The 18,907-nt window shown below is 35.3% G+C and overlaps 1 protein-coding gene across 1 annotated transcript in view; it reads left to right on the forward strand.

The window, feature by feature from the left end:
* The first annotated feature begins 10,161 nt into the window (after positions 1 to 10,161).
* Positions 10,162 to 18,907, forward strand: part of GABRA1 (gamma-aminobutyric acid type A receptor subunit alpha1) — a 61,197-nt gene continuing 52,451 nt past the window's right edge. The window contains exons 1-3 of the mRNA XM_060634937.3: positions 10,162 to 10,632; positions 12,960 to 13,048; positions 16,448 to 16,560. Coding sequence (XP_060490920.1) covers positions 12,975 to 13,048; positions 16,448 to 16,560 — 187 coding nt within the window. The 5' untranslated portion in view covers positions 10,162 to 10,632; positions 12,960 to 12,974. The remainder of the gene's footprint in view (positions 10,633 to 12,959; positions 13,049 to 16,447; positions 16,561 to 18,907) is intronic.

Genomic DNA, 18,907 nt, shown 5'->3' on the forward strand with positions numbered 1-18,907 from the left:
TTCAATAAAAATGGCATGATTAAAAAATATTTAATATTGTCCAGGAGTCTTTTTATTAAGATTTTTATATAAAATTTTATTTTTGCATGATATTTAATGTGCTGAACTCTGAAGACCATATTTCACTTTATGTCTTAATGTGCTTAGAAAGAGAAGGGAGTTAAGCAAATGTAAAGTTAGCATGATACTTCAAAAGGAAAGAATGATAAAATGTGGGACTATAATTTCAAATGTTACCAATACTTTCTCTACCTGTACCCATAAATTATAGTAGAGGAACTACTACACAGTTTAAACAAAACTAGCCCTAAAATATTTTGGTTTTGTCTTAAATTTTTCTGGTGACTCACAAGCTCTTCTTAAGGAAAATATTAGCCCATCTTCTATTTCTGTTTTTTTTTTTTTTAATTTTCTTTGGTTCTTATATATTGCTTAGAGTGAAATCATACATTCATTTTAAAAAGTGTGAGGAGAGGCCACAATTTGTAATGGATTTCTTTCTTTTTATTTATTTATTTTTTGGTGATTTATAGGGTCTTCCACGGGAGTCTAAATGGGAGATAGATGCTGTTCTGTCTGAGAACAGGACTTGTGTTTGCGCCTTCCTTAAGCCTTTGACAAAGGCTTCTGAACCTTGACTGACCTTCCCCAACCATGTTCTTCCAAAGCCACAAGGCAATTCTCCTGAATTCACTGACTTGCTTGGGAGCCTAACAAAAATTTCTCCAGGCACTGAAATCATGATTTAAACATATGGCTGTCAGACTAACTTAGAACAGTTCAATCCCTGAAATAGCTAGATTTCCTAGAGGTATCAAATCTCTCAAGGTCACCCAAAGAGTAAGTATAATCTTTTAACATGGTTCACAGAACTAATAATGAAGGCTAAGAACAGAACATCAGTCTAGTGAAGCTGCGTTTCAAACACCATTTCCAAGTTCTGCCTTTATTCTACTTTGGCAGTTTAATTTTTTTTTTAATGATTTATTTATTTCTGAGAGAGAGAGAGAGAGAGAGAGAGAGAGATGGGGAGGGGCAGAAAGAGAGGGAGACAGAGAATTTGAAACAGGCTCTGCACGGTCAGAGTGGAGCCTGATGCTGGTCTTGAATTCACAAACCTTGAGATCATGACCTAAGCCGAAATCAAGAGTCTGATGCTTAACCTACAGAGCCACTCAGGTACCCCTACTTTGGTAGTTTAGAAAAGTACACTTTTAACTGAAATTAGCTTATAGAAAGAATGTAAATCAGACAAAATGCTTTGTCTGATTTACAATTCAATACTAATTGATATCTGTGTTTTATTTGAATTCTAAAACATTGATATTCAAATGGTCCATTATGGGATTAACTTCCCTGATAAAATAAAATGTTCCTACACAAATAAATAAGATCAAAATCATGGTATAAAAAAATAAATCTCTGCAAGAGTTTTTTCTGATCCTTTCTTGGTCTAGTAAAAGTTACTTTTCAATTTCAGAATTTGCTGAATCTGTAATAAATGACCCATTTTTCAATGCTCCCTACTGTAATTTTCTGAACTGCTTCCTTCTTCAGAGGTATCTGCTACAATTGTCAAAAAAAAAAAAAAAAAAAAAGAATAAGAGTAGGTAATTTTTCTTAACTTCTTATTTATTCGTTAATTTTCATTCATTGTTTTATTTTATCTCATTTTTTGAGTTTTATCCCATTTATTCCATTTTATCTGATTTTAATATTAAGCCATCCCATACTTTGACTAAATATATATCATCTTATTTGCAAAATAGTTGAGCAGAAGTTGGATAGAGGATTTTTCACCTCCTGTCATGGGGTTATGGTTGAGTCTTGCTTCCGCCTTAAGCATTTTGTGTCTTATGTTCTACCACCTGCTGAGTCGAATTTCTCTGAAATAATGAATTCACTTTCCTTGTAAAAGCCAATGCTTTCTTGCTTCAGGCTATAACTCCATGATGAAAAAAAAAAAAAATCAAATGGTCAATCTGATATTTAATAAATTTTGGCTGAGTGAGTTGTTCCAACTGCAGAGCCTTAACTTAATTGGTTACCATATATAAAAACATAATTTGAATATTTGAAAAGCTAAGCAATCTTCTAGGGTATGTTGTATGTTATCGCAGATTGTTGCAGTGTAAAGATTGTGTAATAATAACCATAACTACCAGTTGTTGCACATATTTTAATGTATTACCTATTTTATAGGTATTATCTTATGAAAATTCCATGTAAAACAAAATTATTAATCCTCCATTACAAAGAAGGAAACAGAAATTCGGAGAAGTGGCTAAGCAGTAAGTAATTGATGGAAAAATAAAATGTCTGACTCCAAGTTCCACTTTCTTAAACATGTTATTCTGCTTCCCTCTAGTAAACATTTAAAAAATTTTTAATTCATATAATTACATTTCTTCACAAATCACAAATTTGCTATCAGAAATACTTTCATCAGTCTGTCATGACAGTTCTACAGCCAGCCTCTGAGGAAGGAAGTTACCTTCACTTACCTTGTTACCATGAATTTTTGGAAGCCACAAAATCAATGTCTTCAGGTTCAAATCTGGGTTCTAATTTATGAGCCATGTGTGTCTGGGAATGCCCCCTATTCTTTTGAATCTAGGTTTTCTGTCGGTAAATGGCATTGTTTTGAAAATGCAATTGCAAAGATTATGTGGAGGAAAAACACCCAGTACGGTGTCTGGTATACTTTAGCTACTAAATAGGAGATAATCTCTTTTATGGGGGGAGGGAGTGGCAACTTGGAGTCCATTCCCTCATCTCCTTAAGTGGAATTTAAGAATGGTCTTCTTTATGTTGAAATTCTAACACTGAAAGTGAATAGTGACAAACAGTGAGCCCACTCCATTGCTTTCAGAATCACACTTCACATCTTTTAAAGGCAATTATGTGCTGTCATCTTTATAAGCAGATGAAGTATGGAACAAGTAAATATATCTTCAGTTGTCATCTTGATCCTTTATGTTAAGTTGGTATTGGACTATATGGTTTCTGATATTGTATCTCTTTGCCCATCCAGAGCAATGCTTTCTGAGCTAAATCTCCAGTTCTCATGGGGGACAATCTACATTCCTGAGATTTGCATGGGCTGATTGTTTCACAAATGAAATTACTCAAGAGTAATTATCACTCACATTTAAAACCCTTTTGTTCCTCCCTACCCCTGCCCAAGATCATAGGTACATTTAAAATGGAAGTTGTGAAATTTCTTCCAAGAAAAACCATGGTGAATGCTATTGTAAGTGAAATTGGAAATGGGTTAGTTGACATTGTTTCATTGTAAATTATAGTAAAAAAAAAAAAAATTCTAATTGGTTCTATGTTCTACATTTAACGCAAGGCCAGTAGATAATTTGGGATATATTTGTGAACAATCATAATAAAAAATGCATCCATATCTACCAACTCATTTTTATTTCACTGCACAGAACACAATTATTGTAAACATCAAGAATTGGGAGTTACTGAACAGATGGGGCATTAGGGTCTTAATTCTTGATCTGTGTTCTAGTAAATCCTTCCATTTCATATCCTTTCCACAAATCCTGTGGCAATTCAGGGCATGATGAGTGATTTTTTTTTAAGGCTGCTTTAATGTTTATGTCACTTTTTGAGTTTTATGATTTCAAACAAATATGTGAATGCAACTGCCCAACAGGATAATGAAACCATATTAAAATCCTCAAATATTCTAAATTGGGTGTATCCTTACCATGTCAGAAGATCTTGCATAAACTAAATGCAGTTTCTTGGTACCAACAAGCTTATTTATTTATTTATTTTTATTATTTCTCACAAGTAATCTTTCTAAATTGATTCCCCAACTCAGATCTTTATTTTTCCTTTGTGCATGCTAAACCCTTAATAAATGATATTGATTAAATATCTATTCATTATGTTCACCTGAACAAAGAAAAATAAGGAAAAATAAGCATTCCGATGGGTTAAAGTTTACATGGAGATTATGTGTACATATACACACTTTAAGCTGATTATGTGTACATATACACACCCTGAATACCTTAATTTTACCATAAAAGTAGAGAATGCGTGTTTCCTCCATCAAGTCATCTATTTTAAAATATCTAATCTAGGGTGCCTGGGTGGTGCAGTCGGTTAAGCATCAGACACTTGGTTTTAGCTCAGGTCATGATCTCATGATTTGTGAATTTGAGCCCCAGGTCGAACTGTCAGTGCAGAGCCTGTTTGGGATTCTCTCTCTCCCTCTCTCTCTGCCCTTTCCCTGTGCGTGTGTTCCCACTCTCTCTCCTCTCAAAAATAAATAAACTTAAAGAAAATAACAATAAAATATCTAATCTAGAATTGTGACAACACTTTAATAGACTGTGCTCATGTTCTTACCCCCCTCCTGAATTACATTGCAATCTTCATGTGGCTAATGGAACCTGCAGAGTCTTCAAAGTTTTGAAAGTTATTGATATTTATTTGATATTTGAAAATAAATGATTTCTTTTAACTATCAGCTTATTATCATTCCTCTGAACCCTGAATAAATCTGCATTTTCCCACTTGGATTGATGGGTTTGACGTCTGTGAAAAGATTTTGAAAGAAAATGGGGGGATGAATCTGGGTTACACATGAGTTGCTGATAAACTGAAAACTGCCACAAAAGCAGATTGGATACTGTCCTGCTTATAAGACTCTTCAAAAGAGTCTGGTTTTTGTATCTATATTTTATTCCTAAAAGGTATTTGTTGGGTTTTTCTTAAATCTTATAGGACAGTGTTGTAAAATGTACCTTTGAAGGGGTCTATGGCTTAGTGTAGAAACTGTGATTGGCTCTATCTTGGAGCAGACTCTTCAAATCCTCCTGGTTTAGAGTATATGTAAAATATACAATGCCTAAGGCAGGTGCAGTGAGAAGCATTCTTTTTCTCAGAACACCCTAGAAATAAGAATATGGGCCTAAGGTTTAGCCTGGTGTGCAAGCTAGCTAGTCCATTAACTGGGAATTTTATGTTTCCATTAAGTCTAATGTGTAATGTAGGCAATATAATCATTATTGTGAGTTATGTGAATATGGTATACAGAATGTATAACAAGGGTAGAAAAGTAATGAATCTGTATTGGGGTGAAAGAGAAGGAAAGTGGCATTCATTGGATACCTACTAGGTGTTATGCAAGAGGACTATGTGAGTCACTTTTGTTTTCCTATATAATGCCTCAATCAACTAGTGAGGTAACATTACCTCATTTTAAAACTTCAGAAAATGAGGTTCAGAAAATTTCCACAATATACCAATGGTCACGTAGCTTTTAGATACCAGTGGCTTCAGATATCTATCCATGCGTGAGCAGTCACTGCCATGCTAACCTAAGTTCTACTTCTATAAAGATCACAGGAAGAATTACATAGTCTTTGTGACCTGTCAAACTGGTTGAGGCAAACAATCTTTAAATCCTTTTAGAGTGTTAAACAGTTGTGACTCAAATATGAGAAAATTTTTGTTTTGTTTTTATTATACGTACGTTGTCTCTCACTGTGTGGAGATGTCAAAGTAGCCTTCCAGCATGGGAGAAAGAATTTGTCTAAGTAACCCAGATGGTAAATGTATCTAGGTTAAGGTTCAAAAAGTGGTCTATTACTTAAATCACAGTTCTTCTTCCCACTGAGCTATTATTTCAATACCAATTATAAAAGAAGGTATAGTCCTCTAGGGGCTCCTGGGAGGATCAGTCAGTTAAGCACCAACTCTTGATTTCAGTTCAGGTCATGATCTCAAGTTTCGTGAGTTTGAGCCCTGCATCGGGCTCCACACCAACAGTGCAGAGCCTGCTTGGGATTTTATCTCTCCCTCTTATTCTGCCCCTCCCCTGCTTTCTCTCCCTCTCTAAAAAATAAGTAAACTTAAAAAAAAAAAAAGAAGTCATCGCTCTCTGAATGTGCTAGTATAGTTCATTAGCAAGATGGTCTGTATTATATACAGGGAAATTAGAAAAGGAGGACTAGCTTAGTGAGTGTAAAAATTTCATATGAATATCCGAGATTATATGCATAAATGCAGGTGTCATCATGTTTAACTGCAACCTGTACATTTACTGATACAGATTTATAACCATGCTTCATATATGTTACAGCATACTTTCAGTGTACATGTCTAAACCATGCAAAGACATTTAAAAAGACCACTTTATTCTAGATTGCAGTTGAAACTTATTTGATATTTCATTATTTTCACTTGTCTCTTCTTCTCCCTCGCCCCAAATTATTTTGTAAATGATAAAAAGCCACACTGAATTAATGAGAACACTCTTGCTATTTTTTTTTCTCATTTGGTTCACATTTAGTTGGAGAAAGTAAAAACATTTCTGTTGAAAAGAATCAGTACCACTTCTTCAATTAGGTCAGGGCTTCCTGCCATTTAAAATTGACAGAAAAAGCAAAATGTACCAGACTGCTACACTGGAAATAGAGCTATCAGGCCTCCCCAGGATCTGTGGTCCTAGGTTTGACCTCAAATCCCTTCGTCCCAGAACCAGTGACTGTTTGAGGGTCCCTTAAGGGAATGGCCTTGTAAGACAGAAGAGAAATATTAGGAACCTCTGAAACACTAAAGTAGGCTTGACGCTGTGTTGTAGTTTGATGCACTAGACCAGCAAAAGGAAGAATCTTGTCGTGAATAAATATTATTTTTTAAAGATTTATTTTTGAGAGAGAGTGTGTGTGCACACATGCAGGAGAGGCAGAGAGAGAGGCAGATAGAGGATCTGAAGTGGGCTCCGGGCTGACAGCAAAGAGCTTGATGTGGGGCTTGAATTCACATACTGTGAGATCACTTGAGCCCAAGTGGGATGCTTAGCTGACTGGGCCACCCAGGCGCACTGTGAATACATGTTTTTAAAAAATGTTCAAAGGAAGGTTTTATGTAACTGATAAGAAGATGGTTAAACATAGAGTAAGATGAATACAACAGATTTTAACATGAGCTTACAACCAGAGTAACAAAGGACATAAAGTACTGTGGAAGTGTGGTTAAGAAACTAAGCTTTGGAGTCAGAAGATCTGAAATGCATGAACATTCTCTACCCACATGACCTTTGGCAAATCTCTCACTCTCTCTAATCTATCATTTACTGAATGATTTGTAAAACAGGTGTATTAAAACTATCTCTCACAGACATGTTTTGGGAATAAGTTGTTAGGTTTATGCAAATTTGTTAGCACATTACTTGGCACCAAGTAAACCCTTTAAGAATATTAAATATCATGGTTATTACTATTTCAAGAATTTACTTCAATCAGGTGCATACACACTTTGAAGGGATTTATTCCCCTGGGTAGAAGAAAAAAAAAAAAAACAAGAGTGTCAACAATTATTTAAAATGTTCAAGGAACACCTGGGGTGGCTCAGTTAGTTGAGTGTCCTACTCTTAATTTTGGCTCAGGACATGATTCTAGGGTCTTGGGATCAAGCCCCCACAGGGGTGCTTCATGCTGAGCATAGAGCCTGCTTAAGATTCTCACTTTCCCTCTAACCCTCTCCCCTGCTCACACACTCTCCCTCTAGAATAAAAAAATAATAAATAAATAAAAGATCCAATATAACAGGACAATATAAAGTAAATTAATTCCTTACTATTGATTTCTTATATTCCTATATTTATTCCTTGGTTTTATGTTCATATGTTAAAGATATCTTGATGGGAAATAATAAACACTGATAATCTAGAGTTGCAATTGCTGTTTTTGGAGTAGTCAAATTTTCAACACTTAAATGGCTACAATTTATTTATTAAATTCATTTATTAAAAACATATATGCCCAAAAGCAAGTTATACAAATATCATCTAGTAAAAACTGCCCTGTGAATGTTGTATTTAAAAAAAAATTTAACATTTATTTATTATTGAGAGACAGAGAAACAGAGCATGGGCAGAGAGAGGGAAAGACACAGAATCTGAAGCAGGCTCCAGGTTCTGAGCTGTCAGCACAGAACCTGATGCGGGGCTTGAACTCACAAACTGCGAGATCATGACCTAAGCTGAAGTCAGACACTTAACTGACTGAGCCACCCAGGTGCCCCCATGTGAGTGTTGTATTTTAAATAGAAACTCATAGTATGGACATTTCCATTTCCATATGTGCTCTGTAATTTTAAGATAAACCCAATAATTACTTATAAATATTTATTTGTTTTAAAATGTATGGAAATGCTGCACAATTGTCACATAATACTTTCAGCCTGAAGAAAGATATCATTGGCATTGTTCTCAATGTGATTATTGTGCAAATGATAATGTTTCAGTAACTGTGCTTGAAAAAAAAACCATAAGCAGTAGAGTGATTGGTTGTGTGGCATTAGATATAGGATAGAAAGTCATTCCCATTTGCAAAACAGTGTAGAAGAGTAGAAGGAGCTGTGACAATTTTACCAGGAGGGGAAAAAAAAAAAGATGAAAAGATTACATTTCTGGGACTATCAGTCTTTGCTGAATCAAAACATAACCATGGAATTACATTATATATTGTCAGGTAAGAAAATAGTGTTTTCTAATTGTTAACCCAGGATTTCAAAATCTTAGTAAAGTGAGTTTTATTCTCACAACTGCTCAATCAATACATGATTAATGGATAAGCACATAAATAAATTTTAAAAAATTGAGTAATATCACATAGGGAAGCTATGATGAGCCTCAAAGGATATCTTTAAGAGTACATTGACCTTTGTTGTGTCTGAACAGAGGAGGCAACATAAAATGATCTTCAAATTTCTCTTCCTTAAAGATTTATTTCTAAAATCATTTCCCAGTAACATTTCCCGTTCAAAACTCAAGATAGCAAAGCCGGTTGCGGAAGGTGGTCTTCAATTTTATATTCCTGATCATCTCAATCACCTGTCTTAAGTTGTAACTATGTAAGCTGATTGTATTGCAGCACAGGGTCAAGGAACGTTTGTAGCATCATAAAGCCATGAGTGGTATAGACTGACCATTTAGGTTTTTTATTTCACTTGGCCAAGCTCCGCCCCTATCCAAAACGTCTCCCCTGCTAGAAGTCTTCTTGGACAAAATGATTAGGGAGCTCATCAAAGTTCAGACCTTACTCACCAGAAGCATTACATGGAGGCACCCCACCATTTCAGCACCTCCTACCTAGTTGTGTGCAAGTGCTGAAGGGACAGCTCCCAGAGTTTCAGATCATTTCAGAAAGCACTCCCAGGAAGACAGTACCCATCTCCTTTCTGCTACAAACACCCATTCACAAAATCCGAAGAGAGAACTACAGTCGCCCCTAGTTCCTTGAAGATTTAGTTAGACTGATGTTGGAACACACCCTCCTTCCCTAAGTGTATAATTACTCGTGGGTGGAGAGCCACCAGGGAGGGTAATAGAAGAGGGCAGAGGGAAAAAATTAATTAATTTTAAAAAAAAGTAGAAGACGGTTTTGTCCTGACTTCTGAAAATCTTGTTAATTTTCTCTCCTCCCCCTCTCCCATTTTCCCAATCCGGAGAATGATGGAGTTCGAGGCAAGGCAATGATTCCGGAAATGGAGATATGACTCTCAAACCTAGAAATGATCTGGGTGATTTATTTAAAGTTAAATACATCTCGCTCCGGGAACCCAGCACAATTCTTATTTAAAGGAGCTTGTGTTTTCTCCTACATAACGTAAACAGGCAAACAGTTGCCTCCAGAGGTTGAAAACCCGGTTCCGGAGCGCGTTTCTTGCTGTCTTCTAAGCTACAGACGAAGGTGGGGTGGACAGCGCTCACAACCTGTGAAAGTGCGAAAGCCTCGAGAAGCCCGGTGGCCAATTCCCTACTGGCCAGAACTCTTCCCCGCCATCCCTCATCATTCGTGACTCTGCAAGACACAGGGACTCAGACATGTGTGTGGGAGTGCGTGCGAGGGAGGCAGGCGAGAGGACAGCGGCTCTCCACATGTGCAACCCTGCAGCTAGCTCCCTGCACTCATTCATGTGCATGCAGTGGTTGAATCTTTGATCAAAGCTGGACTAGTTATACTTATCAGCTGTCTTTTTTTTTTTTTTTTTGATGGGCACACCTTAAAACAGTGTTCATGAATTGGAAGTGTGAAAAGGTACTGAGTGGAGTCCCTATGCCTCTCACCCTCGCTACCCTTTCCTCCCTCATCTCTACTCCCCACAAAAAAAGGGAAAGCTTGCAGCAGATTGTGGAAGGATTTGAGTCTGCAGCCAGAGAGAAGGGGATTAGGGCCAGAGCTATGCAAGTTAAATTGTGCTGCATATAAAAAATGGGCGGATTGGTCTCCAGATCCAGAGGCTGGTACCACCTTCCTTTCTAAAATAAAATCTCTCTGGCATGAAGTCACCGCCTATTTCACATCCGGTTTGCCCTGGGACGTATTACTACTGTCTTGGTAAAGAGAAATCTTTTGTTGTATAGCTGCAGATCGGATACTGGGAAGCAAATTTGGGTGTGAAATCTTCAGCAAAGGAGCACGCAGAGTCCATGATGGCTCAGACCGAGTGAGTGAGAGGCAGAGCGAGGACGCCCCTCCGCTCCCGGCGCGCCGGGACTCGCGGACTCGCGCTGGCTCCAGGTTCTCCGCGATTTTCTCTCGCACACTTTTCCCGGGTCTTGAGCGATCCTGTGCCCAGAGGGGGCCCGAGGTAAGTGCGGCTTCGGACCGCTACACGCACAGCCTTGAACGTGGCTTTTCCTAGCTGGAGAGACAGGAATGCTAGAGAAAAAAAAGAGAAAGAGGGAACAGGACAAGAGCCTGATCCCATAGCAGGTAGAAACAACGAATGTTTTTCTTTCAGGGTGAAAACCGCAGCGATATAGAAGCATTATTCCCCCCCCCCCCTCCCCGTACCTCTTGTCTTTCCTTCTTTTCTTAGGCAGATATGAATTTATTCCGCGGGGTGGGTGGTGACATGTTGTTTTGATTTTTTTTTTTTTTTTTTCAGGAGGGAGCTGGGATGAGGTGGGGAGGGGCTTTGGGGGGCATCGTTTAAAGTTAAGATGCTGGGACAGAAAACCTGTGTTAATGTTCCATCCTTGGGAAGGCACTTTCTCATTCTGGCTGCAAAAATGCCTCTTTTCTCCTTTCCAGTGGACGCTGCTAAAATGCCCTCTGGTGTAGGGGTCTCTCTGGTTCTGAACATAAAAAACTCAACTTATCATTTGATATGGGTGGTGCGGGATATAGGTGTTTGGAGGGTGTGTGTTTGGCAGGGGGGAGGTTGAAGGTGGAAAAGGGTAAGGAGGCAGCTTAGCATTTCTTTTCAACTATTATGTTTGTATTTGCAAGAAACTTTCTTACTCAACAACTCAAGTGCCATGATAGGTTTGTTTTTCTCTTTAAAATGCCAGAGGAGGACAAAAAGCTATGGTACCATGCCTTGGGATTTGTTTTGTTTCATTTACCCCTTCGGGAATCACCTTTTTTTTTTTTTTTTTTAATTTTACAAAGGCCAACAATTATTAATGGATAAGAGAAATTGTTTTTCCTTCATAACAAATGTTGAAGATTAATGCAAGAATGAATTATAACTGTGCAATTTAGATGCAATATTTTAACATAATGATATTTATCCAATAATTCTTGTCATCTGTGCCAAAATCAGTGACTAAATTAAGTAGAAACTATGAAGCTCACAGCTCTTATCTCTAGATCTAGACCATTTCACTCTAAACACATTAATTATGTTTCATTGCTTACATGCCTGTTTGTAATGGTTTTTACTGATATAAATGATCCCCAAGAGTGTGGGAAGCATTTGTGTAGATGTACTTAAAGGCATACCACATTAAACTATACAGTGCTTAATAAAAAACATGCTTTAAAAGACATGCAATGCATTAATCACTCACGGTACTAAGGAGTATAGATTCAGGGAAGGGCTAATAAATACCTCTAACATTTCTCATGTTATAGCTGCCATTAATTGTAGCAAATTAAATAAAGTGTTGCCACATCTGCTCTTACCCAGGTAGTACACTGATTTTTAAAAATCGTCTCCACAAATAGGTCCTAGTTTTTCAAAATTCTCTAAGCTTTCCATACTCCTCTTTTCCTCCAGCATCCCACTATCAAGTCTAAAATTCGACAATCAGATGGTGATTGATTGCACTTTACCTAAGAGGGAAAAAAAGATTCCCTTATTCATGCAAAGCAAAGCACTCTAGCTCCCATCTGTCTGAGATGAAACATTTTCTAGCAGCAACCTGGCAGAATTCAAGAGGGCTTAAAAGATATGTGTGGGCATGTTTGTATGCATTTATGTGAGTGTGGTTTGTGTGTATGAGAGAGATTAGCACATGGCTTGACTGTAAAGTGTGTCCTTTAGCCTCACAGAAGCATTAGTGAGCATACTTAACAAGGCAATCATAGGCAGAGAATATAAGCACGACTTCAGCATTCAACAGTGTGTTTCTTATGTTGTTGTTTTTTTTTAAGATAAATACAGTTGCTTCTGAAACCAAGGTAAATCCAGAATTCAAAGATGAAGTCAGTCATTGAAGCATATTAACCAACCCCATTCCAGCTCCTAAGCATGTTCTCCCCATTATAGACACCAGCTTACAAATTTCAATGCACAGTTCAGGCGTGGAAACTCAAATCAGAAAGGTCAATATTCTCAAATGATAAACAACAAGAAGAGAATAATTCAAGCTATATTAGAAATATAAAACCTGGAGGAAAAAAAAACTCACAGTTTTCATGTTGAGCAGTATTGTCACCTGAAAGGATTTCAACTTGTATTCTTTTACAGGAGAAATTAAGGCACTGATATATTTCTGAATGGAGAAATGGAAGGGAAAGTGGAGAATGGATGGTCCAGGTTTCCATTGCTTCCAATGAGGTGTCATATCCCAGTGAGGTCATTTCCTGACTTCAAAGCATTCATCTGAACTGCCTCAGTCAGCCCTAGTGGTTATAACCTGATGTTTCTTGCAAGAGACATTGATCTCTACTTGTTCTACTTTTCAGCTGCACAAGCCCGCGATGAAGAAAAGTCCGGGTCTCTCTGACTATCTTTGGGCCTGGACCCTCCTTCTGAGCACATTGACTGGAAGAAGGTGGGGGCACTTTATTTTAAATCTGCATGAGAATTTCTGTAACTTTTTGTTTATTCTTTCAGGGGGAAGAAAATTGTCCTTGGATGAATTCATGACTAAGGGAATCCAAAAAAACTTAACTGCAATAAAATTCCAACTAAGAATAAAGAAGAGCAGTATGAAAAAATAATCATCTTATTTGCGTGATAGTTAGAATACACTTAACACGCTTTTGTTAAAGGAATGTATTCATTCAACATTTAAAGCTTAAATTGAACTTTTTACTGTTCAGTTGTAACTGAACAAAATAAGTTGTTTCCTAATTCATAGAAAAAGTTACTCCAATTAATGTCTGTGTACTATGTGAGTTGATTTTCCAACAAGAAAATTTCTAGCCAGTTGTAAAGATCATAGAGTAACTTGTGACTATATGAAAGTGGGAAGTTTAAAATAATATTTGTAATTTGAAAGTCATACGTCTCTATAAATGCATGTGCATATTATTTTGAAACCATTATTTGTGTAATCGATTGAGGTAGAATATGCCAAACAACTATTTGAGAACATTAAGTAAAATTGAACTTTCCCATTTAAGCATAACTGCTATGGAGACGAGTTATGATAAAAATTTAATAATGTGCTTAACCATATTCAAAATATTTACTAGTGATCAAATCAAGCATATAAACACATTATAGAAGCAATGATATAAATGACCAAAGAACCAAGAAGAGCTAAAGATTTTTCTTTATCTGCTTTTGTATTTCTTGCGTAGTCTACTCCTATGGCCCATAAGAACGTTTTAGACGTATTATAAACACCTAAGGTTCTTCAAAATGTAATGGAAAGTGAACTCTCATGAATTAAGGCGGAGAGAAGCACTAGCTGGAAAGATATGAATTTAGGAGGATTTTTTGAGTTGGGAAGTTGTCTGTTTTTATTTTCTGCTATTGTGTATGGTAAATAATGACTTACCAGATAATAAAGAGATTCCCTATAACCAGATACTCTTAATCTGAGGAGTTAAATGTTATTCATTGCTTTTGAAAAATTATAAGAAGTGTTACTATTGTAATGACCTGTAGATGGAGTTAGTGCACAGCGTTTTATTATATAGTGGTTCATATGGAATCAAAATCAGGTACTGTAACTGACATTTCTTTTTGAATTATATTTTCAGTTTAGGAAACCTTACATTGGCATAAGTGTTTAAGAGCAATACATAATCTTGTTCTTTATCCTGGGGTTATTTTCTGACAATTACAACTGGACACGGTAAATTAGAAGTAGAGATAAAAGAATAACCTGATTAGAAAAATCCCATGAAATAAAGATTACTATTCCAGTTGGGATAGCAGAACTAGTTTTCTGGGAGGGAAGGAAAGTCTCTTTTGGCTTTTGTATGACAATGAATACAATTGCTGGAAATGGCATTTGTAAGATAAAACCAGAGATAAAAACATTTCCTGAATTTGATATAAGCTTAAACACAAAGAAAATGCAGGAAAAGGTAATAGACAACCGCATATTCTAGGAATCCTATCAACAATCTAATTGTGCTCTGTCACGTCACCCCATCTCATCTTTCCCCCTTCTTATTTCATGCTTTCTTCCTTAGACCCCTTGATCAGGCCTTCCTCACAACTTAAAGTGTACTAGCATTTCTTTTCCACCTTTATCAAGATGACCTTCCAATATCCTTGAAAGATGCATACATGGCAGTTCGTTTTGTGACGAGTTTTTATAAATAATTGCATTCAGACAACTATTTTTGCTTTATTGGTGTTATCTACTAATGAGACACCCTGGAAGACACAGAGCTCAGTAAAAATTTGATTTAAAAAACTAGTAAGATGTTTAATTTTGCCAAAGGAGAGTAAACTCTCAATCTATATGGTATAATGTTGAATTTAGGAGAATGAAAAATTGTTTCATAGAGGTACATTTCATATATTTAATATCATGAAGAGCTTTTAGTTTTAATAGCTTTATTAAATTCAAATTTTATCAGAAAAATGTCCATTGAATTTTGCCAATATAAAATTAAGTACCTTTTAAAAAATAGTCTTTGTTTTTGAAATGTTACTTTGATTATGTTTCTTGTTCTGGTCAAATAAGTGTATCCTGGTTTCAATTACTAATTTTTTACATTGAGCAGTAATATAAACAAACAAGAGTGAAGCCGAAAGCACATTAAGTTGAAAGTATGAAAGTGATATTTTTGTGGTGTTTCTTAGTTTACATTCTGAACTCGTTTTTCTTGTACTCAAGGTCAGAGCTATTATTGAAATATGTCAGTGAGTGTGATCCACCCTAAGATAGAAAACTCTTCTCTCAAAGGCTTTTGGAAGTGTCATCCTAATCATTACATAGAATATGAGTCAATGAGCAAAAATGATAATGTGATTAATATAAGAAATACACAATATTTGAACTGTGGTCACTATGTGGTTGAAACTCAAAGATTAATGATAAGGGGTAGGAACTATACTTGCAAATGAAAAGATTTAAATAGAAACAATTACTCCAGGATAGAAGAATAGAATTAAAGTTTTAGACTAAAAGTTGAAGAAAACTGAATTCGAGTTTAAGCTCTGCTCACAAATAGCTGTGTTTTCTTAAACAAAATCTAATCCCACGCTACAGTTTACTAAACCATAAATTAAGAATATTGGAACATGTCTTTTTCAAGGTATCTTTTATTTTTAAGACAGAAATGATACAAATTCAATTAGAGTTTTAAATAGACACGTCACAAAAATTGGTTCATAAACCTTAGGGGAATGGAAATTACACACTGACTTGAAACTATAATTATCCTAAGAAACAAGTTTTAACTATTTGTCTCATCTAAATACCCTGAGAGAATATCAGAAGGACAAATATATATATATATATATATATATAAATATATAAAGTGGATTGAAGGAAGGTTATGTTGGTAGGTGAAATCTTAGACTAATGCTGCATGTTAATTAAATGAAAACAAAACTATTAATTTGATAGCTCATAAATACATTTTTTTTTAATTTTAGAAGAGGTTTGCCAGATTTTTTTTCTCTCCCTAGCATGCATTAACATTCTTGCTTGCCCAGAGAAAACATGCATTATAGCATTGTATATGTGCTGAAATTTATACATGTAAAGAGACAAAACACATTTACTGTTATTTTGCTTACATAGAAGAAATAATAGAATAAAGAACTTACCATCTGTGAGAACAAATATGAGAAAATGGTAAAAATTAAAATCTTACTTTTTTTTTTTTTTTTTTTTTTTTTTACTTTACCAAAAGGAATTTTCAAATTAAGATTCAATAGAAAAGAAGGTAGGAATATCCAGGGAAGGGTTTATTTGGAAAAAGGTTTTAATAGAAATGTATAATTTAGATTAATACCTGAATTTATGCTTTTTTTTCAGCTATGGACAACCCTCATTACAAGATGAACTTAAAGACAATACTACAGTCTTCACCAGGATTTTGGACCGACTCCTCGATGGTTATGACAATCGTCTGCGACCAGGATTGGGAGGTGGGTCACATTATTGTGTTTTTATTTTAGAGAACAGTATTAAATATTTACTAATGAAACCTTGCTTTCCTTCTAAATGATAGAGTAATAAGAATGGCAGTATGTAGTTTAATGGACTAATCCTATTTTTAATAGATGGCTCATTGTTAACTCAATTTACTAAGGTAGTTCTGTGCACATACCTATATGTAGTAAAAGGCAGATACAAACTTCTCATAATTACATTAAAAATGTTACATTTGCTTGTCAATCATAATGTTTTCTGTGCAATGACTTGATTATCCAGGGGAAACATGAAGATAATTTTCTCCCTTCCAGCCCAAAGGCTACATCTACTTCATTTGGCATTGCTATGTTTGCATTGAATTCAAGTAGATTATCTCTGAGCCTAATGCTCTAAACATTTATTTTGGAATATTACATATTGATCCACTATTTTGCATTAGATTAGCACCAACTCTAGGATAAAAGGTGAATGTGATAGATGGTAATTTTTTTAACCATGCATTTGAACTTAAATCTCAATTTTCTGTAGTAAAAATATATTTTTCTTTCTTTACCAATTAATTGGTTACATTAATGAGTTTCTACTTAGGAAGAAAATAGCACTTAATAATACAATATTTATAAAAATAAGAGTAAATAGTGTTAGCTATTACACACTTTTTTTAATAACCTTTGAATAAGATAATTAACCAATCTTATTTAAACAACGACTAATGAAACAAAACAAAATATTGATCTAAGAGTAAAACAAGGGAAGCAAGGAAATAAATTATTGTTTAAAGTCACATAGGAAACGAAGGTGAGGATCTATGATTTCCAGCTATAGCTAATGCTACACTTTCTCTGAAGCATTTGTTAGCAACTATTTAACAGGAATATTTAAATTACAATTAAGTGGCAATATTAAGAAAGTCAGCTCTTCTTTACTTAGATAGCAAACATATACAAATAATAAGCTTAAGAATCCAAATTTTGATTTTAAAACTGAATGGTAGACTGCACTTACAGTCTATTTTTTTTTAATATTTTGAATAGTGTAATCACATAGATGGGGATCATGGGTCTGTTTTGAGGCTGCCAAATGCCCTTAGTGTCTCAGAGGTTTAAGAGGAACTGCTGTGTCAAAGACACAACTCAAATATATCTCAGAGGTCTTACCAGGTGTTTTTTCTTGTCAATTAAAACGTTCATTCTTACACATGCTGTACAAATTCCTTCAGGTGTGAATTCCACCTAGTTTTCCTTTTCTACATTCTTAGAAAAAAAATCTTAAGGAACAAATGTATTGTTAAGAAAATGGAGTGCATAACCGTGTATGTGATGTATTGCAGTAATGTTTGTGTATATCTAAACATCTCAATTGGCTTCAGGAAAATTGTCCTTAAATCATAAAATTTGAAATAAATTACAAAGACTGCAGGTAGGGGATGAATGTACAAAAAGAAAAACAGGATAGTGATATAACTTTTAGAAAAAAGACTTTCTAAAGTACTAATGGGCATGCATCTGATTCGTTTACTTCCTGCTCCATGACACCAGTCCTTACTAAATCAGCAGAATTTTATAATGCATCTAGAAAACGTTGTTTTCATTCTGGCTTAGGAAATCCCATGTAATACTTCAACATATGAATATGAGTATCCTCTGTCAGCTTGGTGTGCATAATTTTCAGTTTGTGAAAGGATTTTTAAATATATACACACACACCTTTAATGATCAGCTGTGTGGTTGTATAATACACACATACACACACACACACACACACACACACACACACACACACACCTTTAATGATCAGCTGTGTGGTTGTATTGTTGTTTGGAGTGTAAGTAATAGACCCTGACTGCTCATTGACATTTAATTATATATCTTAACTATTATAGACATGTGTATGTTAACTCTTTAATCAAATATAGTGTAAGCAGGAAGCATTTATCTACTTCTTATATGCATACCTGGGTCTTGGAGAGACACAGAACTCGAAGACATATAAGGTAGACTAAGAATAAGTTGAAAAGCTAATTTTCAAGAACTGAGATAATGGTAGATTTGTTAACAGAAACAACTACATTGATTCACACTGCAACATTACTACTTTGTTACAATTTACTTTTAATACTGATTTAATGCCTCCTAATAACAAAAATAGACATGTATTTAAAGAACAGGAATAGTAGTTAGCCAAATGTAGTCGAGGTATATTCTTTTTAATTGAAATGGATAAAATGTGCTATGATAATAGAGAATTCAAGGACTCAAGAAAATTTAAAAGAATGGATGTGCTTTAATATTTGCTAAGATGACTTTTCTGGTATTTATTATTCCTGGAAACAGTGATTTT

This window comes from Panthera onca, chromosome A1 (assembly GCF_046562875.1).
Source record: "Panthera onca isolate mPanOnc1 chromosome A1, mPanOnc1 haplotype 2, whole genome shotgun sequence".
Lineage (NCBI taxonomy): Eukaryota > Metazoa > Chordata > Mammalia > Carnivora > Felidae > Panthera > Panthera onca.